Source organism: Neoarius graeffei, chromosome 13 (assembly GCF_027579695.1).
Source record: "Neoarius graeffei isolate fNeoGra1 chromosome 13, fNeoGra1.pri, whole genome shotgun sequence".
Taxonomy (NCBI): Eukaryota; Metazoa; Chordata; class Actinopteri; order Siluriformes; family Ariidae; genus Neoarius; species Neoarius graeffei.
This window is the reverse complement of record NC_083581.1, coordinates 75127481-75150750: the sequence shown is the minus strand read 5'-3', so window position 1 is coordinate 75150750 and position 23270 is coordinate 75127481. Positions and strand designations below refer to the sequence as shown.

The 23270-nt window shown below is 41.1% G+C and overlaps 1 protein-coding gene across 1 annotated transcript in view; it reads left to right on the top strand.

The window, feature by feature from the left end:
• The first annotated feature begins 295 nt into the window (after window positions 1-295).
• Window positions 296-23270, top strand: part of hmgn3 (high mobility group nucleosomal binding domain 3) — a 43838-nt gene continuing 20863 nt past the window's right edge. Inside the window, exons 1-4 of the mRNA XM_060938516.1 lie at window positions 296-431; window positions 5738-5788; window positions 6756-6785; window positions 19020-19070. Coding sequence (XP_060794499.1) covers window positions 417-431; window positions 5738-5788; window positions 6756-6785; window positions 19020-19070 — 147 coding nt within the window. The 5' untranslated portion in view covers window positions 296-416. The remainder of the gene's footprint in view (window positions 432-5737; window positions 5789-6755; window positions 6786-19019; window positions 19071-23270) is intronic.

Below are 23270 nucleotides of genomic sequence, written 5' to 3'. Positions count from 1 at the left end.
CTGTAGAGTTTAAAACAGCGGAACTGGCAACCCAGGCTGCGCCTCACCTTCTGTCTCTTCTGCACCTTTAAACCTCATGCGCTGCCCTCGTGTTGTGATTTGCTTCCGAAAAAAAAGCGCGTAACCAATCAGAGCTCGGGCTACAAAGCGTGGAAGCCAATCAGCGCTCCGGATCTATTTGCATATTTGTTCGGTGAGCCAATCAGCGCGCGAGTCGGCGTGTGAGCGAGCGCCAGAGTGTCCAATAGTGGCGCAGAGAGGCAGCATATTATTAACATGTTATTACAGGAGGTGTTTTAGATATTGATCCAGTATTCCGTCGTAGTTACAAACTCAGTGAGTCAGAGGCTAAAACACCCGGACCTGTTAAACTCGCCTGTTTAACGAGGGCAAAACAAACAAACACGGCGGAAAAAATGCCCAAGAGGAAGGTAAGGAAATTCAATTCGTATTTAATTTTATTTTTCTTTTCCGCACACACTCGGTTTTCTCCGGTTTGTTATGCAGCCAAAATGTCGAGCAGGTAAACGCCAGGATTCGGCGTGAAGTTTTGCAAATCAGTGCTGCTTTTTGGCTCGGTTACACACACACACACACACACACACCCTCCCCCCCACCGCTCATATTCATGCTTTTCGGTTTTTATTCACTGTTCGTCAGCTGCTGGTTTTCCTCCATGATCGCGCCTCGGACTGCTTTCTGAGCTGGATGTCACTGAGGCGATGCTCTGCGTCCATTTTGGTTTGTTTTTGTTTTTTTCGCCTCAGATTTAAAACGCGACTTTTAAATTCGCATCGCTGATCGATTTAGGAATGTAGTAGTTTTATTTATTTATTTTATTTATTTAATTTAATAGCCCTGTTTGAACAGACACCCCCTCTTCCTCCTCCTCCTCCTCCTCTTCCTCCCCTCAGACCCGTATGTAAGCGACTGGCACATCAATCACACACGCGCGTCTCGGGAGCGCGCCTCCTCAGGAGCGCGCCGCGCGCAGACAATTGGCACCGTGCGCGCGACACTGCCGCTGACACAAAAGCCCCTAAAATGAGGAGAAGACTCGCTCGCGATAAAAACCGCTGGATCGCACAGATGTGTTTGAAGGCGGTGACGCAGCGCCGGGCGCGCGGCCCACCGGGAAACCGGGTTTTCACGGACACGAGGCGCGCGTGTTAGAGGTCAAGCGCTCCGGAGTGAAACGCAGGGGGGGGGGGTTCGCGCATGCGCACAAGAGTCAGGTGGAAAATGGGACTTACAGGACATAATACTGCTAATAATAATGATTAGCATCATTTTTTTTACATAATTAACATTGTACTAAGTACAATATGAATATATAAACAACCTTTATTTCAAAACTCAATTAAAAAGAACTACAGAAAATACAATAATTCTAAATGTAGTACAATGTAAATAATTTGTACGAAAAGTTTGAGTTTTATTACCTATTGTCTGCAACAGTGTTTTGTAATATAATAATAAGAATAATATTAACAACCAGTAATAATAATTAGTAGTAGTAATTATTATTGATTAATCATTACTACTTATGAATTAGTGATTAATAAGTACTAGGGATTATTAAATGTTATAAAATTAAGTTATTAAAAAGTAGTAATTGGTAGAATACAAACAAATGCTCATGGATTATAGATCATTTTTTTAAATTAGTGAACATTGATATAAAATAACTGTACTACTAGTAATAATTGTTGTTATCAGTACAATTTTTATATCAATGTTCACTATTAAAAACAAATTATCTGTAATCCATGAATAATTGTTTGTATCACTAATAATAATAATTACTACTTTTCAAATAATTTAACTAATCTTATAACTCAGTTTATAACATTTTAATATTTACTACTTATTAAATTACATTTTGATAATCACTGCTTATCAATTAAGTAGTAATTAATAATACTGAATTATAATAATTACTACTGTAATTATTAATTAATATATCTAATAAGTAGTGATTATTAAAGTGTTATACAATTGAGTTATAATTTTAAAAAAAAATTATTATTAAAAAAGTAGTTTTTATTATTATTAGTAGTAATACAAACAATTATTCATGGATTATAGATAATTAATTTTTTTTTTTTGAATAATGAACATTGATATAACAATTGCACTGATGATAATTAGTTTAGTTATTACAGCACATTGATTAATATTGATAATGGTTATGAAAGGTGACAGTTGTTTTTCTGTGTTTAATGTGACGCTCTGATGATCGTATGACTGCAGAAACAGGTTTATGCTGTTACCTGCTATAATGCAGAAGATACTCGAGAACTTCCTCAGCCAGCTGTGTACTGTACCACACTCAGACTGATTTTGCTGTCAGACACAAAATCACACATCATCAAAGATAATCTTTGGGGATTGAGTTTGATGGCCATAGAATGTATAATGTAACGTGTTTACCAGCTACTGATTCAATGCCACAGTGATCACAGACAGCCGAGTTGAGGAAAATAAAGTGATCGGTAATAAAAAGGTTGCGTTATGGATTTCCGTAAAGTTAGACACTTTTTACGTAACATTTTTAATTAAAAAAAAGCAATTCTGTATGGTCTCATGTTGAAATTAGTGACAGATAAAAAGGCACAAAGAGTCAGTGGTGCGTTCAAGTTTGTACCTTTCTTACAGCGTGTATGATATTGAACAAAACATCACACTTGTTTACATTTATACAAATGTCTCGAGATCAGGTTGTGACGGGATTGTAGCTTAAACGTTTAGTGACTTAATGCTGACGTGCCGACACGCATAGTGTAGCTGTACCAGTTACACTACAGTGATACAGGACACACCTGAAAACCACTCTCCGCTGAATTTTTTTTTTTTTTAGCTAAAGCATCCGATAAACAAAACATGAATAAAGTAGAAAGGATGCAGGACGTGAAAGACACACTGCTTTGTGCCAGAATTATCGAGTTGAACTTTGACCCCGGAATTCTCAAACCTCTGTCTTGTGAGTGAGTGTTTTGCATTATTGTGCTCATTAACACATTGTTCAGTAATAAAAGTGCTGGTTCAGTGTGTCATGTGTTTAATATACTTTATACTAATATATATTTATATACTTTGGCATCAAACACCAGACCAAGGCACAATAATTTATCATGTGCAACATCTGACGCTGATGTTGCTCCATGCATCACAGGAACAAATCATTGTGTCACTCACCTCAAACATCGAACCTTAATAAAATGATTAAAATTCAATTCAGGGAGAAGGGTGTCATGTTTAGAGCTTTCTTTCAACTTCCTTCTCCCTAACTGACCCCAACCTGTTGGCTAATGATGAGTTCGAGTAAAACTTGTAACTGGGCAATTCCATGTAAATGTCAGCCTCACCATGCAAAAATAAAGCAACATGTAATACATCAAAACCACTCCCAGAGATATCACCTAGGCCTGTATTTTACAGATGTGAATAAGTTGAAACAATTTGTAACCAACCTAATGTGTCACTGTCAGTCTTTCTTTCTTATAATGTAAACCCCAAGCTAAAATCAACTTTGATCATGTACAATTCTATATTATTCCCACAAGCCACAGAAATGTATGCTAAAATCCACAAAACAGCAAAACAATAGCCATCCTAAATATTATTTAAGAACTTTGATAGTTTTAGCTGATATTTAGAGAGTTTTTCAAAGGGTTATGGTGGTTAAATTGCTGATTTTCTAAACATATGCCATGTCTATTTCAGACGCGTCACATCCATAACGGAATTTCGTCACATCCATAACGCTGACTTTTCCTTCCAAAACTCTGCATGAAATACAAAATATTTTAAACAAAGATTTTTTAATATTCACCTTGGACCCCTCTATCAAACGGATATCTCCATTTCGACATTAGGTTTACAATTTCACAGAGTTTGATAAAAATGTACAGTCACCCAAGAAAAGTGATACTTTTTCTGTCACATCCATAACGCATCTTTTATTGGCGTTTTCTGGCATGCCCTAGATGTACTATGGGAATTGTTCTTGTTCTATCACTTCTCCAGTATGGTACAGCCTTAAAATATGCAACACCTGTTTAAATACTGGGAGACAATAAAACATGCACTGGGTCATTTGTTGCCATTTTGAGTTCAAGTGTCACGTCCATAACGCTGGAATTGCTCAACTCCGACAGAGAATAACCAAACAAAGCCCGCCACTCGGAAACTCAGGACTGTCTCCCCAACCCTGTGTACAGCTAGTGATGTCAAATCAACATGGCCGCTCACAGCATGGTTTAAAAAAAAAAAAAAGACAAGGCGTCCGCGTGTATTTCCCACTTTGTATCTTGAAAGCATGGTGGTCAAAAAACGACATAATTCCCTGCTCCGTATTTCCATTTCCGAGTTAAATCAAATATAGAAATATGCTGAGTTGTGCTTACAGAAAAGGGGTGCAGCCAATCAGCTCTGATCCACGTGGGGGCGGAGCCCATTTCAGCACCTAGAAGTGAACAGAAACTAGTGAGCAAAAAATACAAAGCTGTATTGTGCACTTTATATTATATTACTGATTACAGGTTGAGGGGGAAAAAGTTATTTTAACATCTAAATTGCAGATTTAAAAATAGACGGCCTTTTGATTTCATAAAATCGGTGAAATTTAGTTCCGTCTGAAATGTGGTCATTGTGATAGATGTTTATTTCTGTAATATCTCACAAAATATCAGGCCATTCTGTGGCTGGGAAGTTATTTAATTTGAGGGGATTAAAGCAAATAATGTGCATGAAATCGCTCGCTTGGCGCAGTCAAGCAGACAGAGGAAGTCCGTGTGCGCATGCGCAGGTTTACCTTCTTCTTCTTCTTTTGGGTTTTACAGCAGCTGGCATCCACAGTGTTGCATTACTGCCATCTACAGGTTTACCTTTGAGCGTGCACTGACAGTTCCATCATTCTGTCGCTAAACGAACAGCTGATCACACCGAGGTGCTCGCTGAGTGCCCATATTTATTAGTTTGGTCCTGCGTTTCCTTTCCTTCGTATAGAACATAACGTCTTTTCTTCTCACTTTCTGTTACTGTAGTCGGTCTTTCACGTTTCATTCGCACACTCACGTCCTCCATTTTTCTCTCCTGTTTCAAATTTGTATCCCACAACGCCTTGCGTGAACGGGGAAAGCCCACCACGGGATGTGATGCATGACGTAGTATCTTGTATTGGATCATGGTGAAGCAGGAAAAAATAGCGGAGAATTTAGGGCCACATGGCCTTAAATTCATTAATTGTTCTATTTAAAAAATAATAAAATTGGAAGTCTGTGATTCGAATTCAGTAGCTTTCAGTCCACTAAGCAAAAATAATTGGGTGTCGGGAAAATTCTTTTCATGACAAAATCTGAAAGGCGGTCTAGCTTTGAAAGAACAAATCTGGAAAATGTTTCTGGGGGGGAAAAACAAACCACAGTTACTGAAATAGGTATTGTGTATTTCTTGGAATAACTAAGGCATATTGTATATTAGGGTTTAATTTCAGTAGATTTATTAAAGATAATTTATATTTACAGTTTTAAGAGGAGTGTGTGTGTGTGTGTGTGTGTGTTTTGACTGACATTATGTACTGCATAACAGAAAGTAAACACAAGTGGCGCAAAATCAATACTGAATGAACAAACCGGGTGACAAAGTGCCTGTTAAAAGTCGAATAAATGGTTAAATGGTGTATATTGTGTGTGTGTGTGTGTGTGTGTGTGTGCGCGCATGTGTGTTTCTTCAGTCACCTGAGGGAGCGGAGGGGAAAGACTCTACGAAAGTCACAAAGCAGGAGGTGAGTTTTACACACACACACACACACACACACACACACACACAAACCTTAAAAAAAAAAAAGAAGTGAGACACTGATCAGAGAAACAGTAAATTAAATATGTGGCTGCAAAAGTAAAACTGTCCTTCTGGTCCATTAGCTCCTTCCCCTGCGACCTAAACCTGATATAATTTTGTGACAATTTGTCTTTAAATGAAGGTTTTCATTTGACTCGCGCTCAGGCACGAGGGAGATGTTCATGTTCACTTCGGATTCTTGTTGACTTTATTAGGGCAGTTTGTATCTACAGTCCTGTGCAAAAGTCTTAGACCCTCTATTCTTTTTTTTTTCTCATACAAACTTTGCTATAGATTTCTATTTTATGACTTCTACATTATCGAGTCAGCAACACAAAAACATTTTAGAGTTCCAAACATTCGGGGGGGGGGTTCCAGCACAAAATTAAATGTTACAGGGGAAAAAAAATGTTTGTAATATTTCTGAGTGGTATATTCCATAAGAGCGCACTTTTCAGATGAAAAAAGAAAACATAATGAAGGCTGCTGGGTTTTGGTGTAAAATGAAGAAGTGAGTGTGACAGTCAAAGTGTCCAGAAGAACTGTGGCTGGTTCTGTAAGATGCTCAGGAAAACCTACAGATCATTTCCACATAAAACTGACCACACTTATACCTGAGAACACTTCATTCATTTATTTATTTATTTATATTAAAGCAAAGCGTCGTCTCAGACCAAATATTGACTCCGTTTCATTTATTATGGCTTACTGGTTACTGTTTCTGTAGTTTTTAATGTTGAAACGTTTAATTTCATTATTTTTAAGCCATTTTTGGTCGACAGCATTTCCTTACATGTGCCGAAGACTTTTGCACAGAACTGTGGATATTAGAAACATGTCATTATTAAAACTCCAAGACATCTAAATGCTCTCATTTTCTTTCTTTCTCTCTCTGTGTGTTTCTCTCTCAGCCCACTCGGAGGTCAGAGCGCCTCTCCTCGGTAAGTTTCTACTGGATAGTCCATGCACTGTTATATGAAATGTAAAAAAAATAAATTCAGTATTTAGTCCATTTATCCGTGCTGTTAGCTGTATTCTGTGGTCCGGGGCGTAGCCAGGATTGGGAAGGTTGGAAGTGTTTTTCTGAAAGTAGGGAGTGTAACTTGGTCACGACCTGGGGGGGCACAAATTTTTAAAAATTTTCATATTTTATTCGGCATTTAGCACAAATTTTATTTCCTAACTTAATAAAATGTTATAACAAAGTTTAAATTTAGTTTCTTATTCATTAACCAGAACTTTACAAATCACTCAGTGCGTTTACATGCACATCCAAATCGAGCTGCTGTCGGTAATCGAGCTAAGGGTCCCAGCAGGGGTGCCAGAGAAATCCAATCCTACATGCACACAAGGAAATCGAGCTATTGTGTGAGGTACGTTGTGCACCCGAGCCACAGGTTGCGCTACACGCCCCATCGTGTCGGTACACTTCCGGTTGTCGTCATGAAGAAGAGCTATTCAAGAGTATAAACAAAGTTATCAGTTCCGTGTTCACAAGAAGAGAGTTTGTATGTAGAAACAGAAGTGTTCCTAATAAAATGGCCACTAGGTTGAAGTTGATCTGTAATGGTGAACATATTAACTGTTAGCCTGCTAACATGCTAATAACTGACCAACTAATTGGAAATGGGTGCGTACATGCCCAGACACAAGTGTTCCTAATAAAGTGGCGGCTAAGGTGAAGTGTCATGCCGACCGAGGCTGTCGTGTTTCCCGTTTGTGGTCTCGTCACTTCCGGAAGGGGCAGTGCTGAAGTAAGTATCTCGGTTACGTAGCTCGATAGGGTTTACATGCACTAAGTAGCTCGGCTACAATCGCATAATCTAGGTCGCGTAGCTCGATTACGAGAAATCAAGTTTGGTTCAATTTCAGCCGAGCTAAGGTGTTTCCATGCCATTTAGAACTTCGATTTCAGTCGAGCAACGGCAGAAATTCGATTTTCTCTATGTGCATGTAAACGCACTGACTGTAATTATCAGTAAAATCTTCTACAAATTCCTGCAATAGAAGCAGAAACCCTAAATTATAATTTCTCGTGCACTTAAGACAAAAAACAAAATACAAATTGCTGCAGTCAAGTCGTATTACGCAGAACACGTCTTTACTATAAACAACAAAGATAACAAACGAGATTCAGCCGACTCTGAAGATTAATATTGTGAAATATATACAACTGAAAATAATAGATTCCTTTAACAAGTTCTGCTTTTATGAAATATATATCATGCAAATGTTACATCACAGAATGTTAGGAATCGTTTTGATTCTGTTAAGTGCAATAAAGAGGATAAAAATAAGTGAAATTAAGTTACAAATGAAAGGAATTTTTCCTGTAGTTACCTGAAATATAAATACTGTGAACAAAACAAAAAATTCAATAATAATGGTAGTTTATGAAAGTACTGTTTAAGGGAATGTAAATCTTGGCAAAAGAGAAACCAATCGAAACCGAAAGAGTGGAAATCAGGAAAAGTGATGATCACGCCGTTGCCATGGGAACAGTCCGGTGTGACTGAGGAAGGGGACGAGCTTTATGTTTCATCTAATTTAAAAACTATAATATTATTTGTCAGTGGGTCACGTAGGAAAGTATAAAGTTTCTGTCAATATGTTTATCAGGTTTGTATGATAAAAGAACTTGTGAAGATATTTATCTAAATACATGATCCACTCATTCTAAACCTGCCGAGCTTCACCGGCGAAGCTCAAAAAACTCAGAGTATTTTGCTTCCATTCAAGCCTCGTTTTGAAGTCTGACCAATAAGAACGCTACATTTTTGGCGGTAAATTATATTTTCTCGATTTAACTTCTATATATGGAAAGCACGCGTGCCGGGTACCCACCAGGAAACAGCTGACCGTCGACAAAAATGTTCACAGAAATGCACAAAATTACTTCACAAAACAACAAAATTTCACACAATTTTGGTTAGTACGGGTTAGTATCAAACTTATAGGCCGTGTTTGGGGATTTATGGCCGTGATCATTTGGCGCATCACATGTGCATATGCTCAGAAATTAAAGGGGAACTGAAGGCAAATTTTTTATTATCAAAGTTCTATTTATCTCATTTTATTAAATATCGGAATGCATTTTTGATCGCTATTTTGTCGCTGCTATAGCAAGTTATGAGTGTTTGAAATATGCTCTGTAATATCAGTCCGTATGTCAAAGCAATGGCCGTAAACGAGATTCGTTGAGACCTGTGCAAGACATCGTAGGACGGAAGTAAAACGTACAGCGGAAATCAAAGTCACCGACATCTGCCAACGTTGTCAAAAGACGCGCGCGCCCTCTTTCGAATGCTGATGTGATCAAGCCGGAAGTTTTCCCTGTGTCCGAAATCGCTCCCTACTCACTATAGATAGTTTTCACTGACGTCACGGCATTCCGGGGAACGCCCCCTAGCTGCCATCTTGGAGGGCAAACAAAACGGACCATTGCCACTACCGGCTACGTTATCTCGGACGAATTTATGAAGTTGTATAGTCAGTTTTCTAAAATAAAGATCGATGTCGGCAAAATCAAGCAAACAGAAGTATATAGATACATTAGACGACATCTCACGACAACGGTATGCAGCCAAACTGGCCTTGATTGGGGGAATTGACCCCTACGAAGTGGACAAAGATGCATTTTCAAGTGACTATGCAGGGCTGCCAAAGCCTGAAACTGCCAAAGCCTGAAACTGACTTCATCAAACTTTAAAGGCTGTCTGATATATACAACTTTATATATTCACAGCGTGCCTTTTGGCGGATGCCGCCTGAATCGCGCAGATCCGGGGTTTTTTTTTAGGGGGGGCGTTGGGAGTGTCTGATTGTAATTTCAAAGTAAATTCTGTATTAAGATTACTAAATAAGCAAATCCATTACAGTCCATGAAACAGGAAGTATAAGGATAAGAAAAAAACAGTTTATATCGGGAAGCTGCGCACATTTGCGCAGTCCTGCACACCGCTCGGGCTGCACAAATGTGCGCAGCTTCCCGATTTAAACTGTTTTTTTCTTATCCTTATACTTCCTGTTTCATGGACTGTAACGGATTTGCTTATTTAGTAATTTTAATACAGAATTTACTTTGAAATTCTAATCAGACACTCCAACGTCCCCCCTAAAAAAAAAATCGGATCTGCGCGATTCAGGCGGCATCCGCCAAAAGGCGCGCTGTTTGCATCCCAAACACAAATTAAATCATACAGAATAGACCGAAAATGTTTTTCAAAAATGACCCTTGCATGAGTGAAGTGACAAGTTTCAAATAGAAACGTGACAAACGAGCGATATTAAGTGTACATTACAATGTAAACGTACACTCAGCGGTTCCAGTTAGGCATCCTCCAGAGATTGTTCACATGATGTGTTGGTTTCCAAAAACAAACTTAAACACAATTGATTGTTTATTTAAACAACTTACCACTTATAAAATGATCGGAGCAGACTTTGGCCGAATCCCATTTCACCACTTGGACCAACCCCTTAGCCCTTCCCCTCCATTTTGCGCGTTCACGTGAAGGGGTAGGGGTATCCCAATCCCAGTTAACGCGGAGGGGGAGGGGAAGGGGTAGGGCTTCTGTACCCCTCCAAACGGAGATTTTCCTGGAGCAGACTCCGAACGAAGGGGTTTGAGTGATTTCCCACAATGCCATGCGGATTTCAGCGAGATTTCATGCGGATTTCAGAAAGATGGCGGTTCCCGCGGCGAAAGATTGTCATAAATGTATTTTCTCCATTATTTACATGTTTTAAGTTGTTATCCAGAGGAAACACGCCGCTTGATTCGCTTTCGAGCTGAGAATGAGCAGCGATTTCTGAAATCCAAGCTGCTGCTAAAAAGCTTTGGGAGTGAGTATTGTTTTCGGTTGCTTTACTGCATACGTTTTGTTCTGTTATTCTCGCTTTTATTGTTTACATGAGTGTTCTGACACCTCATTCTGTCGGATGTGGTGCACGAAGCGCCAAAGATATCCCATTCAGTGGTGTTAGTTAACAAATCACACCCTGCCAGCAGAGATTTCTGCCTCTGGCTCTGACTGTAGCGGCTGGTCGCAGCCAATGACGCGTCGCGTTTTGCTAACGTAAACGCTGACGGAGGTACGCGATGACGTATGCGATCGTTGAAGGGCTATCCCAATACGTAAGGGTTGAATTTCAAGCCCTATCCCTTGTAGCTCAGTTTCAAGGGGAAGGGCCAAGGGGAAGGCGGAGGGGTAGGGGTAGAAATTAGAATTGGGATTGGGCCTTTGCTGTGTTTGGAAGGCTGATAATCCTTGCGGTTGATTCTCGCAAGCCATAGATTTCTCCTTTGTATGCTGAGTTTGTTTGCTCGCCTTCGTGCTCCCGTACAGTGGGAATTCCATAAAAGCTCCGTTTGACTTCATCATCTGACCTATTACGACAGCCGTGAATACAACAGGTGTGCACCATTGCTAGCTTTAAATAGTAGTAATGTAACTATAAATGTAAACAATATATAAATAAATGTAACTCGCGCGCTACAATGTGTGCTCAGTGACCCGTACGGGAAGCTAGCCCTCCAAGATGGCCGCCACCAGGGAATCCCCGACTCTGTGACGTCATGTGAAAACTATCTATATAGGGCACTATATAGTGTGGACGCCATTTTATAGTGGTGTCCAAAACCTTATTGAGGATTATGTGTGAAATGCGCTCGGTATAATATGTATTTATCACAAAAATACATGCATGTGTTTATTATTTTGAAAACCCACCAGCCGCCTGATCTGGCACGTTTTAATTGTGCGACAGTAATGACGTAAATACCAGCGTGACGGACTCGTCCTTATCCTGTCGTCTTTCCAACTCTTCTCTACTCCACATTGGTTCGAAGTCGTATGGAATAATCTCCATCACTGATGAAGCTGGCAAATCTCAAAGTGAATCTAAATTGGAATGATATGGCGATCTGGACGCTGTGTAAACAGTTTTCAAAATGGCGGCGCTGACACGTCACGTTGGAAGTCTCGCACAAGTTTGGTGAAGATCGCGCAGATAAGCAACGCCTGCCGTGGACCAAACGAACTACATTCAACATGGCTAAAAACCGAAAAGGTCGATAAGCGTAATATAATATGCCAATACGAGTCACGATATAAGGTTAATAAAACCGAAAACGTAATTGAATAACACGTTAATTAAGAAATAAAGCAAGTTTAAAAATGACTTCAGTTCTTCTTTAATGACACATCAGTATGGTCAGTACCAGTGTAGACAACGGAGGCAGTACAGCACCGAACGGCTGTGTCCACAATTAAATAAACAAACTAATGTTGCGTCTGAAATTGCATACTTGTATACTGTTCTAGAGCATGTTTGAATACTAACACTAACCAGTTTTCCTATTACAGTCAGTGTTTGAATTTTAAAACCTGACAAAAGGCTTGGTATCAGTACCAGTCTTCTAGATTTGGTAATATTTAACAGTTATTCCATGAAATCAAGTCGTACATGAGCTGATAGTCGGCTATAATCCGTGTACGATGAGATTGAGTGGAATAACTGTTTTATTCTCTCCACATTCACTGGATTTTGAGAAACGGAATATTTTTATTTTTTGCAAATTCGATAAATAAAAACTTTACACAAAACGTCCGACAAAATCATTTCTGCTTAGACGGACTTCTTAAAAACCTATCGATGGCAACATTATTTGACTTTAGTGGGTTTTTTTATTTATTTATTTATTTTTGTAGAAAGTGCCGTCTCACCATCGGCATGTAGTCGGTCTTTCACGTTTCATTCGCACACTCACGTCCTCCATTTTTCTCTCCTGTTTCAAATTTGTATCCCACAATGCCTTGCACAAACGGGAAAAGCCCACCACATGATGCATGACGTAGTATCTCAAATTGGGTCATGGTGAAGCTGGAAAAAATAGCGGAGAATTTAGGGCCACATGGCCTTAAATTCATTAATTGTTCTATTTAAAAAAGCTAATAAAATTGGAAATCTGTGATTCGAATTCAGTAGCTTTCGGTCCACTAAACAAAAATAACTGGGCATCAGGGAAAATTCTTTTTATGACCTACACTTGAAAAATCTGAAAGGTGGTCTAGCTTTAATTAATAAAAATAAAGGAAAAAAACATTGAATTAGAAGGTGCGTCTAAACTTTCGAGTGGTACTGAGTGCTTCAGGTGCTTCTACATACTTTCGTTGCCTTGAAATGTAATTAACAAAAACATAATAGCTGACATAATGGCGTAATGTCTGGAAAGCTGGTGAAATAGATAGGTACAGGTATGCAGATCAACAGACGTAGCTCATTTAGAGTTAGCATTAGCAAGGATTGTCATAACATGACTTTCAACTGCTTGAAAGCCGAGTTTCAACTCTATAACATGCAAAATTCCCCTTATAACCAGTTATGAGGATGTGAAAGTGAGTTGGGGGCGTGTCTGTAAAATGACCGATGAGGTCAATCCAAATACAAACAAGCATTCTGGACCAGAAAGCAGGTTTCCAAAAACAACTGGGCGGGTTTTTTTAGGCACATAATACACTTCAATCACATTTCCACTTTATTCATACTAGGATGAAGTGGATATTAGGATACTAATACTAGGATATTGACTTTTGCCTTTACCTTTTAAAAATATGATTCTTGCAGTTTGTTATGAAATCTGTTTCGAGATACTTGAGATACTGTGTATTGAAGAAATGTCACGATTATGATATTTTTGCCATATCGCTCATCTTTTCCTGGCATCCAGGATACTCCACCTCCGGCTGTGTATTTCGTCCTGTATTATAGTAAAGTGATAGAACAGCTGCGTATTTTAAAGGTTGGTCATTTTTACCTCCACCAGCCTTGTTGGAGGAGGTTATGGTTTGGCCTCCATTTGTTTGTTTGTTCCCAACATAACTCAAAAAGTAGTTTAGCATTATCCTCGGTTCAAGCGATCTGATTTTGCTGCTGATAAGACACTCAGCGGCCACTTTAATAGGAACTTGTTCTTGATTCTGAGATTCCTGTTCTTGGCTGGCAGGACTGGAACCCAGTGTGGTGTTCTGCTGTTGCATGCTGAGATGCTTTTCTGCTCACCACGGCTGTAAAGAGTTGCTCTAATGGCCCTTTTCCACTACCCTTTTTCAGCTCACTTCAGCCCGACACGGCTCGCGTTTCGACTACCAAAAAACAGCACGACTCGGCTCGCTTCAGCCCTGCTTAGCCCCTAAAACTCGCACCGTTTTGGAGTGGGGCTGAAGCGAGCCGAGTGAGGCTGGGGGCGTGAGCAGACACTCCCCTGTGCACTGATTGGTGAGGAGGAGTGTCCTCACATGCCCACACACGCCCCGCGAGCGCGCTGGGATCTGTAAACACCGTAAACCCGGAAGAAGAAGAATTACGAATTACGAGAATTTCTGAAGCCTTATGCGCCTCGCCTCATCTATACGCTCTTGCCAGTATCTGTTGGCGTTGTCGGTGACAACAAGCCACAGAACCAAGACCAGCAACACTAACGACTCCATGTCCTCCATGTTTATTGTTTACTATCCGGGTCGTGAGACTACCGCTTAAAAGCTCACTGATGTCACTGTTTGCGCTGCTTAACGACATCACGTGACGTCCACCCACTTTCGCTAACTCCACCCAATGTGTCCACCCACTTCCAGCCAGCACGGTTCAGCGCGGTTGTAGTCGAAATGCAACTCCAATAGCCTCACTCAGCACGACTCAGCACGGCACGGCTCAGCCCGACTCAGCCGCATTTGTAGTGGAAAAGCGGCATAAGCTTGCTATATCCTTCCTGGCAAGAAAAGCTCGAACCAATCTGGCCATTTTCCTCTGACCCTCTCTTATCAACAAGATGTCGATAAACACCAGCTGCAGAACTGCCACTCACTCGCTCAATGTTTTTTGTTTTCCGCACCATTCTGTCTGTGTAAACTCTCGAGACTGTTGTGTGTGAAAACCCCAGGAGATCAGCAGTTTCTGAAATACTCAAACCAGCTCAAACCAACACCCGTACCACAGTGAAAGAAAGAAAAAAAGTCAAGGCCAATTTATGCTGACAACCCAGTCCTCGCAGATAGCGTCGCAGACAGTGTCTGCGTAGCCCCCCCCACCTTCGCAGATGCTCTGTGCGCACCTCCCAAAAATTGTGACCACCGCAGAAGCCTCGCAGACAGCGTCGCAGACAAGAGGGCTCTGATTGGTCCACTCTACATCCGCTGTACACGCACTTCCGCTTCCCTACTTTGTTTTGTTTTCACTACCGCCATTTTTAAAAACACGAGCGAAGATGGAGCAGCACGAAGAGCGGTTGATCGAGGAAGTGAGGAAGTACGTACATCTATACGACTCCAGTTCTAGTCATTATAAGTAACCGGAGGATAAGCACTCCACTAACCACACCCACCAACTACTCCTAGCGATTTCGCGACTTCGTGCCCCCTTGCGTTGTGGCAGTGAATAACATCGCGCACGCCTATTACTCCCCGCTCAACGATAAATTACAACTGTCTGCGAAAAGCTATCTGTGAAAGCCTCGTCACAAGAGCATGCAGAGGCCTTTACACTTCACTGTGAGATCACAGTTTTTCCCCTTCTGATGTTTGAACACTGTGAACATTAACTGAAGCTCTTGATTTGTATCTGCGTGATTTGATGCATCGTGCCGCTGTCGAGGGATCGGCTGATTACAGAACAGCGGGTGAATGGGATGGGTGTTCCTAATAAAGTGGCCAGCGAGTGTATATGGCTTGGTGGAGGTCTGCGCTCTACCGAGTGCCCTTCTAGTTAAATCATGATATAGGATCAGTATTGGTCGATACTCTATGGAATCAATTTTGTGCCAAAATGTTCATACAATACTTTTGAAATATCAAACAAAAACGATAAATCAAAATTTAAAAAAAAATTCAATTTTTTTTAGACTGGCAAACAAATTATTCGTGTAATCGTGCAAAATATCAGTCTATTACTCTTCAGAAACCTTTTATTTTTGTTCCGCGTCTTTCTCAGTTTTGTTTGACGTAATTTATTTTGGTTGCGATTCCAGCTTTCTCGTTTGCGCTCCCTGACTTTTTGCTTGCAGTTTTGGCACAAACTTCGTGTGGGCGGGCTGTCCAGGAATGCATTCCCATTGGCTAACTTGTGTTTGACTGACAGCTACGCTCAGCCATTCCCTACTCGGATTCTGGCGGACTGTTTGACGAGTGACCGATCCATTGACGGTAAACAAGGATCGAGTGGACTTCAGTGGCGACTATGATCTCATCTCATCTCATTATCTGTAGCTGCTTTATCCTGTTCTACAGGGTCGCAGGCAAGCTGGATCCTATCCCAGCTGACTACGGGCGAAAGGCGGGGTACACCCTGGACAAGTCGCCAGGTCATCACAGGGCTGACACATAGACACAGACAACCATTCACACTCACATTCACACCTACGCTCAATTTAGAGTCACCAGTTAACCTAACCTGCATGTCTTTGGACTGTGGGGGAAACCGGAGCACCCGGAGGAAACCCACGCGGACACGGGGAGAACATGCAAACTCCGCACAGAAAGGCCCTCGCCGGCCACGGGGCTCGAACCCGGACCTTCTTGCTGTGAGGCGACAGCGCTAACCACTACACCACCGTGCCGCCCGGCGACTATGATATTGAATTAATTCAACAAAGTGTAAGTGCGGGGACAAATGTGTTGTATGTGTTGCAGTAGTGCACATTATGCAGGTGTTTCGCGGCAAGTCAAATGTTAGCCTTAGCTCCACTACCCAATATAATAGCTGTCTTGCTAACGTTAAACACGCCTGCATAATGTGCACTACTGCAACACATACAACACATTTGTCCCGCACTTACACTTTGTTGAATTAATTCAATATCATAGTCGCCACTGAAGTCCACTCGATCCTTGTTTACCGCCAATGGATCGGTCACTCGTCAAACAGTCCGCCAGAATCCGAGTAGGAAATGGCTGAGCGTAGCTGTCAGTCAAACACAAGTTAGCCAATGGGAATGCATTCCTGGACAGCCCACCCACACGTGAAGTTTGTGCCAAAACTGCAAGCAAAAAGTCAGGGAGCGCAAACGAGAAAGCTGGAATCGCAACCAAAATAAATTACGTCAAACAAAACTGAGAAAGACGCGGAACAAAAATAAAAGGTTTCTGAAGAGTAACAGACTGATATTTTGCACGATTACACGAATAATTTGTTTGCCAGTCTAAAAAATTTGACTTTTTTTTTTTTTTTTTGAATTTTGATTTATCGTTTTTATTTGATATTTCAAAAGTATTGTATGAACATTTTGGCACAAAATTGATTCCATAATACTCCAGTATCTGTTTCAGTATTTTTATGAGAAAATGCACACAGCATTTACGCTACGTTCACACTGCAAGGCTTAATTCTCAATTCCGATTTTTTTGTGAAATCCGATTTTTTTGTGAGGTCGTTCACATTAACAAATATATGCGACTTGTATGTGATCCTCAGTATGAACGAAAAGCGACCTAAAAGTGTTCCGCATGCACATTGCAGGATACGACGACGTCACACGCAGTGAGCATGGCCAGTGTTTACGGAAGTAAAACCGCCCGGTTGCGGTATGACCCATCCAATCTAGCTTGAATAGCTGCATCCCCCCAAATGGAAATCAGCTCCCTAACCTCTGCGTCCTTCCATTGAGAAGATTCAGAACCTTCACAGCCCGAAGCGTCCCTCGCACTGATGTCATGCGCAGGGGCGCAGATACGTTTTTTGAACTGGGAGGGACAAAAAACTGGGGGGGACAAAGCTGCCAGCAAACCAACCCCAACCCCGATATGCCTGTCAAACTTGTTGTTAGTAACCATAGCAACCAAGCTCGAGCTCGCAACCTGTGCAGTCTGCGCAGCTCAACCAACCGAATATCAGTCTTTGTTTTGTTTTATGTGAATTGTTGCAACTATGTATGTACTGCTGTGCACCTCAATAAACCGAATGGTAATTAGTCTTTTGATTTTTCCATGAGGTTTGCCTTATACAAAGAAAGACAGCATAGACGTTTTTTCCTCCCTATAAGTGGGGGGGACCGAACGAGGTGAATTTAAATCTGGGTGGGACGAGTCCCACCCTCTATCTGCGCCCGTGATTATGCGCCATGTTGTTGTAACTTTTTTTGAGAGACCCGCCGCCTACTTCAGCGCAGAATAGTGACGTTTGTGGCTTGTTGATGACGTGTAAGTCGGATGAATGCGACCTGGCGGTTCAGACTGAAGTCGCATATGAAAAGAGCGGATAGGAATCGGAATTAGGACCACATATCCAAACGGCCTGGGTCGGATTTGAAAAAATCGGATCTGTGTCGTTCATATTGTCAATAAAAGATCGGATACAGGTCACATATGGGCGAAAAGATCGGATTTGAGTCACTTCAGCCTGCACGTAGCCTTAGACACACTCCAGTAGGATCTTTCCTAAGCAAACTAAAAGTGTCGACTTTTTCTTCTAGTAGAATCAAATCTCAGCTGGTGAAAGGAGCGGGTTCTGATACGGCTCGTGTTTCAGATACCTTTGTAATCGTATCATGTATAATATGAAGGGGGAAAAAACCAAGTAATCTAAAAATTCTGAGACTATCATTAAACACTGGAATATCGGGCGATTATTAGAAGTGCACAAAGCTTTGGTTTGATTTGCAGAGCCATGATTATTTCGTATTTAATGTCACTGTTTTAAAAGCGCTAGTTTATTACGTACCGCTGTCGAGTTCTCCGTGGCAAAACTGTAAACGGTTAAATCCTGGATGTGTTCAAGGGCAGACTCGAGCACCAGATTGGCAGTTTCATCTTCTAGGTTGCCTGGTGTAGTGAATTCCTGCATCACTCACAGCGCACAGCGTGGAGAGATTCCTGCTAAGAGCATCTGTGTGGATATATATTACAGACACAGCCTCTTTTTTTTTTTCATTGAAAATGTGCCAAAAAAAAGTTGCTTCAAAAGTCACTCAGAAGTTACTGTTTTAAAACTAAGATAAATAAAAATACCTGATATTGCAGTTCCAAAACAAGTGCCTTATATCTACACTTTCCCCCATGACCCAAAATGTTGATTTTTATACAACCAACCGGCTTGTTGTAAATGTTACTTTCATATATTTTAATGGTTTTTATGAATAATTTATCATCTGTTTGCTTAATGGTCTTATTTTCTTTTGTTAATAGAAACCGGCTCCTCCTAAACCTGATCCCAAGCCCAAAAAAGCTGTAGCTAAGGTAACAATGCACACACACACACACACACACACACCATCATAGGTCAGATCCTGTTTCAAAAGTTTTGAATGTTTTGCATGCAGCCTGTGCTTGTTTCAGTCTCACATTGGGCATAATTTGCTTTTTATGTTGTGAGTAATTGCAGTAAGTTACAACCCCGATTCCAAAAAAGCTGAGACAAAGTACAAATTGTAAATAAAAACGGAATGCAATGATGTGGAAGTTTCAAAATTCCATATTTTATTCAGAATAGAACATAGATGACATATCAAATGTTTAAACTGAGAAAATGTATCATTTAAAGAGAAAAATTAGGTGATTTTAAATTTCATGACAACAACACATCTCAAAAAAGTTGGGACAAGGCCATGTTTCCCACTGTGAGACATCCCCTTTTCTCTTTACAACAGTCTGTAAACGTCTGGGGACTGAGGAGACAAGTTGCTCAAGTTTAGGGATAGGAATGTTAACCCATTCTTGTCTAATGTAGGATTCTAGTTGCTCAACTGTCTTAGGTCTTTTTTGTCGTATCTTCCGTTTTATGATGCGCCAAATGTTTTCTATGGGTGAAAGATCTGGACTGCAGGCTGGCCAGTTCAGTACCCGGACCCTTCTTCTACGCAGCCATGATGCTGTAATTGATGCAGTATGTGGTTTGGCATTGTCATGTTGGAAAATGCAAGGTCTTCCCTGAAAGAGACGTCGTCTGGATGGGAGCATATGTTGCTCTAGAACCTGGATATACCTTTCAGCATTGATGGCGTCTTTCCAGATGTGTAAGCTGCCCATGCCACACGCACTAATGCAACCCCATACCATCAGAGATGCAGGCTTCTGAACTGAGCGCTGATAACAACTCGGGTCGTCCTTCTCCTCTTTAGTCCGAATGACACGGCGTCCCTGATTTCCATAAAGAACTTCAAATTTTGATTCGTCTGACCACAGAACAGTTTTCCACTTTGCCACAGTCCATTTTAAATGAGCCTTGGCCCAGAGAAGACGTCTGCGCTTCTGGATCATGTTTAGATACGGCTTCTTCTTTGAACTATAGAGTTTTAGCTGGCAACGGCGGATGGCACGGTGAATTGTGTTCACAGATAATGTTCTCTGGAAATATTCCTGAGCCCATTTTGTGATTTCCAATACAGAAGCATGCCTGTATGTGATGCAGTGCCGTCTAAGGGCCCGAAGATCACGGGCGCCCAGTATGGTTTTCCGGCCTTGACCCTTACGCACAGAGATTCTTCCAGATTCTCTGAATCTTTTGATGATATTATGCACTGTAGATGATGATATGTTCAAACTCTTTGCAATTTTACACTGTCGAACTCCTTTCTGATATTGCTCCACTATATGTCGGTGCAGAATTAGGGGGATTGGTGATCCTCTTCCCATCTTTACTTCTGAGAGCCACTGCCACTCCAAGATGCTCTTTTTATACCCAGTCATGTTAATGACCTATTGCCAATTGACCTAATGAGTTGCAATTTGGTCCTCCAGCTGTTCCTTTTTTGTCCCTTTAACTTTTCCAGCCTCTTATTGCCCCTGTCCCAACTTTTTTGAGATGTGTTGCTGTCATGAAATTTCAAATGAGCCAATATTTGGCATGAAATTTCAAAATGTCTCACTTTCGACATTTGATATGTTGTCTATGTTCTATTGTGAATACAATATCAGTTTTTGAGATTTGTAAATTATTGCATTCCGTTTTTATTTACAATTTGTACTTTGTCCCAACTTTTTTGGAATCGGGGTTGTACTTTACCGTATGTAACTTCAGCAGAATATAAAATAAATACAACCCCGATTCCAAAAAAGTTGGGACAAAGTACAAATTGTCTCAGACCTAACGACCTCCACGTCAGTTTGCGTCAATGCACCGCGTTTTAACATCAAAATAGTTATTGTTCAAAATTACACCATTACATTCATGGCATTTAGCAGACGCTCTTATCCAGAGCGACATACAACACACCCAGAGCAGCCTGGGGAGCAGTTAGGGATTAGATGCCTTGCTCAAGGGCACTTCAGCCATTCCTGCTGGTTCAGGGAATTGAACAAGCAACCTTTTGGTCCCAAAGCTGCTTCTCTAACCGTTATAGACCATGGTTTCCCTGAAAGAGCAGCATTGATTTTCTTTCCGCCAATAAAACAGCATACTAGAAGTTTGACATTGAAACAGTCCCGACACTGAAACTGCCATCTGTAGCCGGAAGCCAAGACAACAGAACTGGCGTCTGTGAGCTCATGTATGCGGAAGACGGCTAATAGCACTTCCCTCTGAGCGTGTTACGCTGCTCTGTGATGCAGGTTTTCTGGCTTCACCTGTCTCAGACCAAGCACAGGTTAGCCTTCACACTTCCCTGTTGGGGAGAGCTGGCTGGTGGGAGGGAACTGCCACATGACTCCACCGATGCTCCTCAGGAAGCCCCGCCTCCTTCTACCATTCGGCACTCGAGCTTCTGTTACGGCAGCCATGGAGAATATTTTTAAATTCGTCAACATGAACTAAAATCTTTCAGTTTTTAAAAGAAAATTTTCAGCTGTAAATCTGTCCAAAGTGCATTTTCAAGAGAACAAAGGCTGAAATTTTTGACTAAAAGAAAACAATTAAACAGCTTGACAAAGTGTTAATGTAACCCTTCAGAAAAATTAATTACTGTTAATGATGATTAGAAAGTAGTTTGAAAGTGCAGATGCATTCAGACAGTTTAATCAACAGTAAAAAGCATTGGCCAGATGGAAACATTACACTTTCTACAAGGAACAGTAGACGTTTATTTTATTTTATTTATTTATTTATTTATTTCACATTTTAACTTTTTACACCCCGTCCTTCCCAGGAACGCTCATTATTTTGTTTCAGGTTTGGCAATGTACGCATTTACGTTTTCTTTTTCCAGCAACATGATCCAGTCTGTGTTTTCTTACCAGTTTGAAAGCCAAACAGTGACATAATCCGATGTGGAAATTACGCAATAACCATAATTACACCCATACAGAAATTTTACAAGGTTTACTTCTGGCTTCGTGATCCACAGACAGATCCTTCACTGTTTCACAGTTACGTCCAAGATGACCGAATCGTGTACCGACTGATTTTGTAGCCGTTCAAAACTGAAAATAGAGTATGTTTTTATTTAATAGCAGGCGGTCTCAGTTACTTGAGTTGTCTTCATGGTGATTAAACACCCCCCCAACTCCAGCTCCAGTTGAGTTGATTAGCTCTGCTGTGATGTCATCTTAAACATAAAAATTCAGTGTTGAGAGTCTTATTGAGTGGCAGTACGGACTGTCCTGGGATATGAACCCACTGCCTTAGTAACACAGTCTTTACTGCGGAGATATAACAAGAGCTCGGGTCACAGGAAGCAATAGATACTCATGAGTTCATAGCGCAAACTTGGTAAAGACTTGAACAGGAAGTAGTAAAGCCATTGCTAAAGCTGCTGGACGGATATTTACATAATGTTCACTGCTCTTAAGGTTAACTGTAGTTTATACCACAATGGGGTTCAGTTCTCTAATCTGATTGGTCAGAAGGTGTGCGTTATTTTGGTGTAACAGCACGGTTCAGACAGGACAGGAGATCCAGCTGCAACGTGAACGATAGAGTCATATTTAATGCACTCGTTCTCAGACATTATGGTTTCCATAGTAACAGCTCTTACCCAGGAACTTGTACAGTGGACACTTCACAGAATGCTCCAGATAAGAGTGATAATAAACAGATGAATATGTTTTGTTTAACAAAGAAAAATGCGTCATTGATGAGGTGATGGTTTTGTTGTTGTTGTTGTTAGGAGAAATTTATTTAACATATATGGAAGAAGTTTGAGGTGTCAGTGCTTCATAACGGTCATGGTGCTTTGCGAAGTTTTCCAACAGAGGAAAGTATTCAGGACAGAGGAGTTTATACTATACCAATGTTTTCCCCAGAAAAAAATTAAAGCCCTAAATTCTGGCATGATAAATACAGACATTCCATGTCCCAACAGCTAGCCGTTGTGTTCGGGGATCAGGTCGTCGAGGCCCCTGCCTTCAACTGCTGCCCAATCCACACTGCACCGGCCCCCTACGGCTACCTCTGTGGGTGGTGAACCCACAGGAGGTCGGGCCCACGTCACCACTTCGGGCTGAGCCCGGTCAGGCCCCATGGGCAAAGGCCAGGCCACCAGGCGCTCGCATACAAGCCCCAAC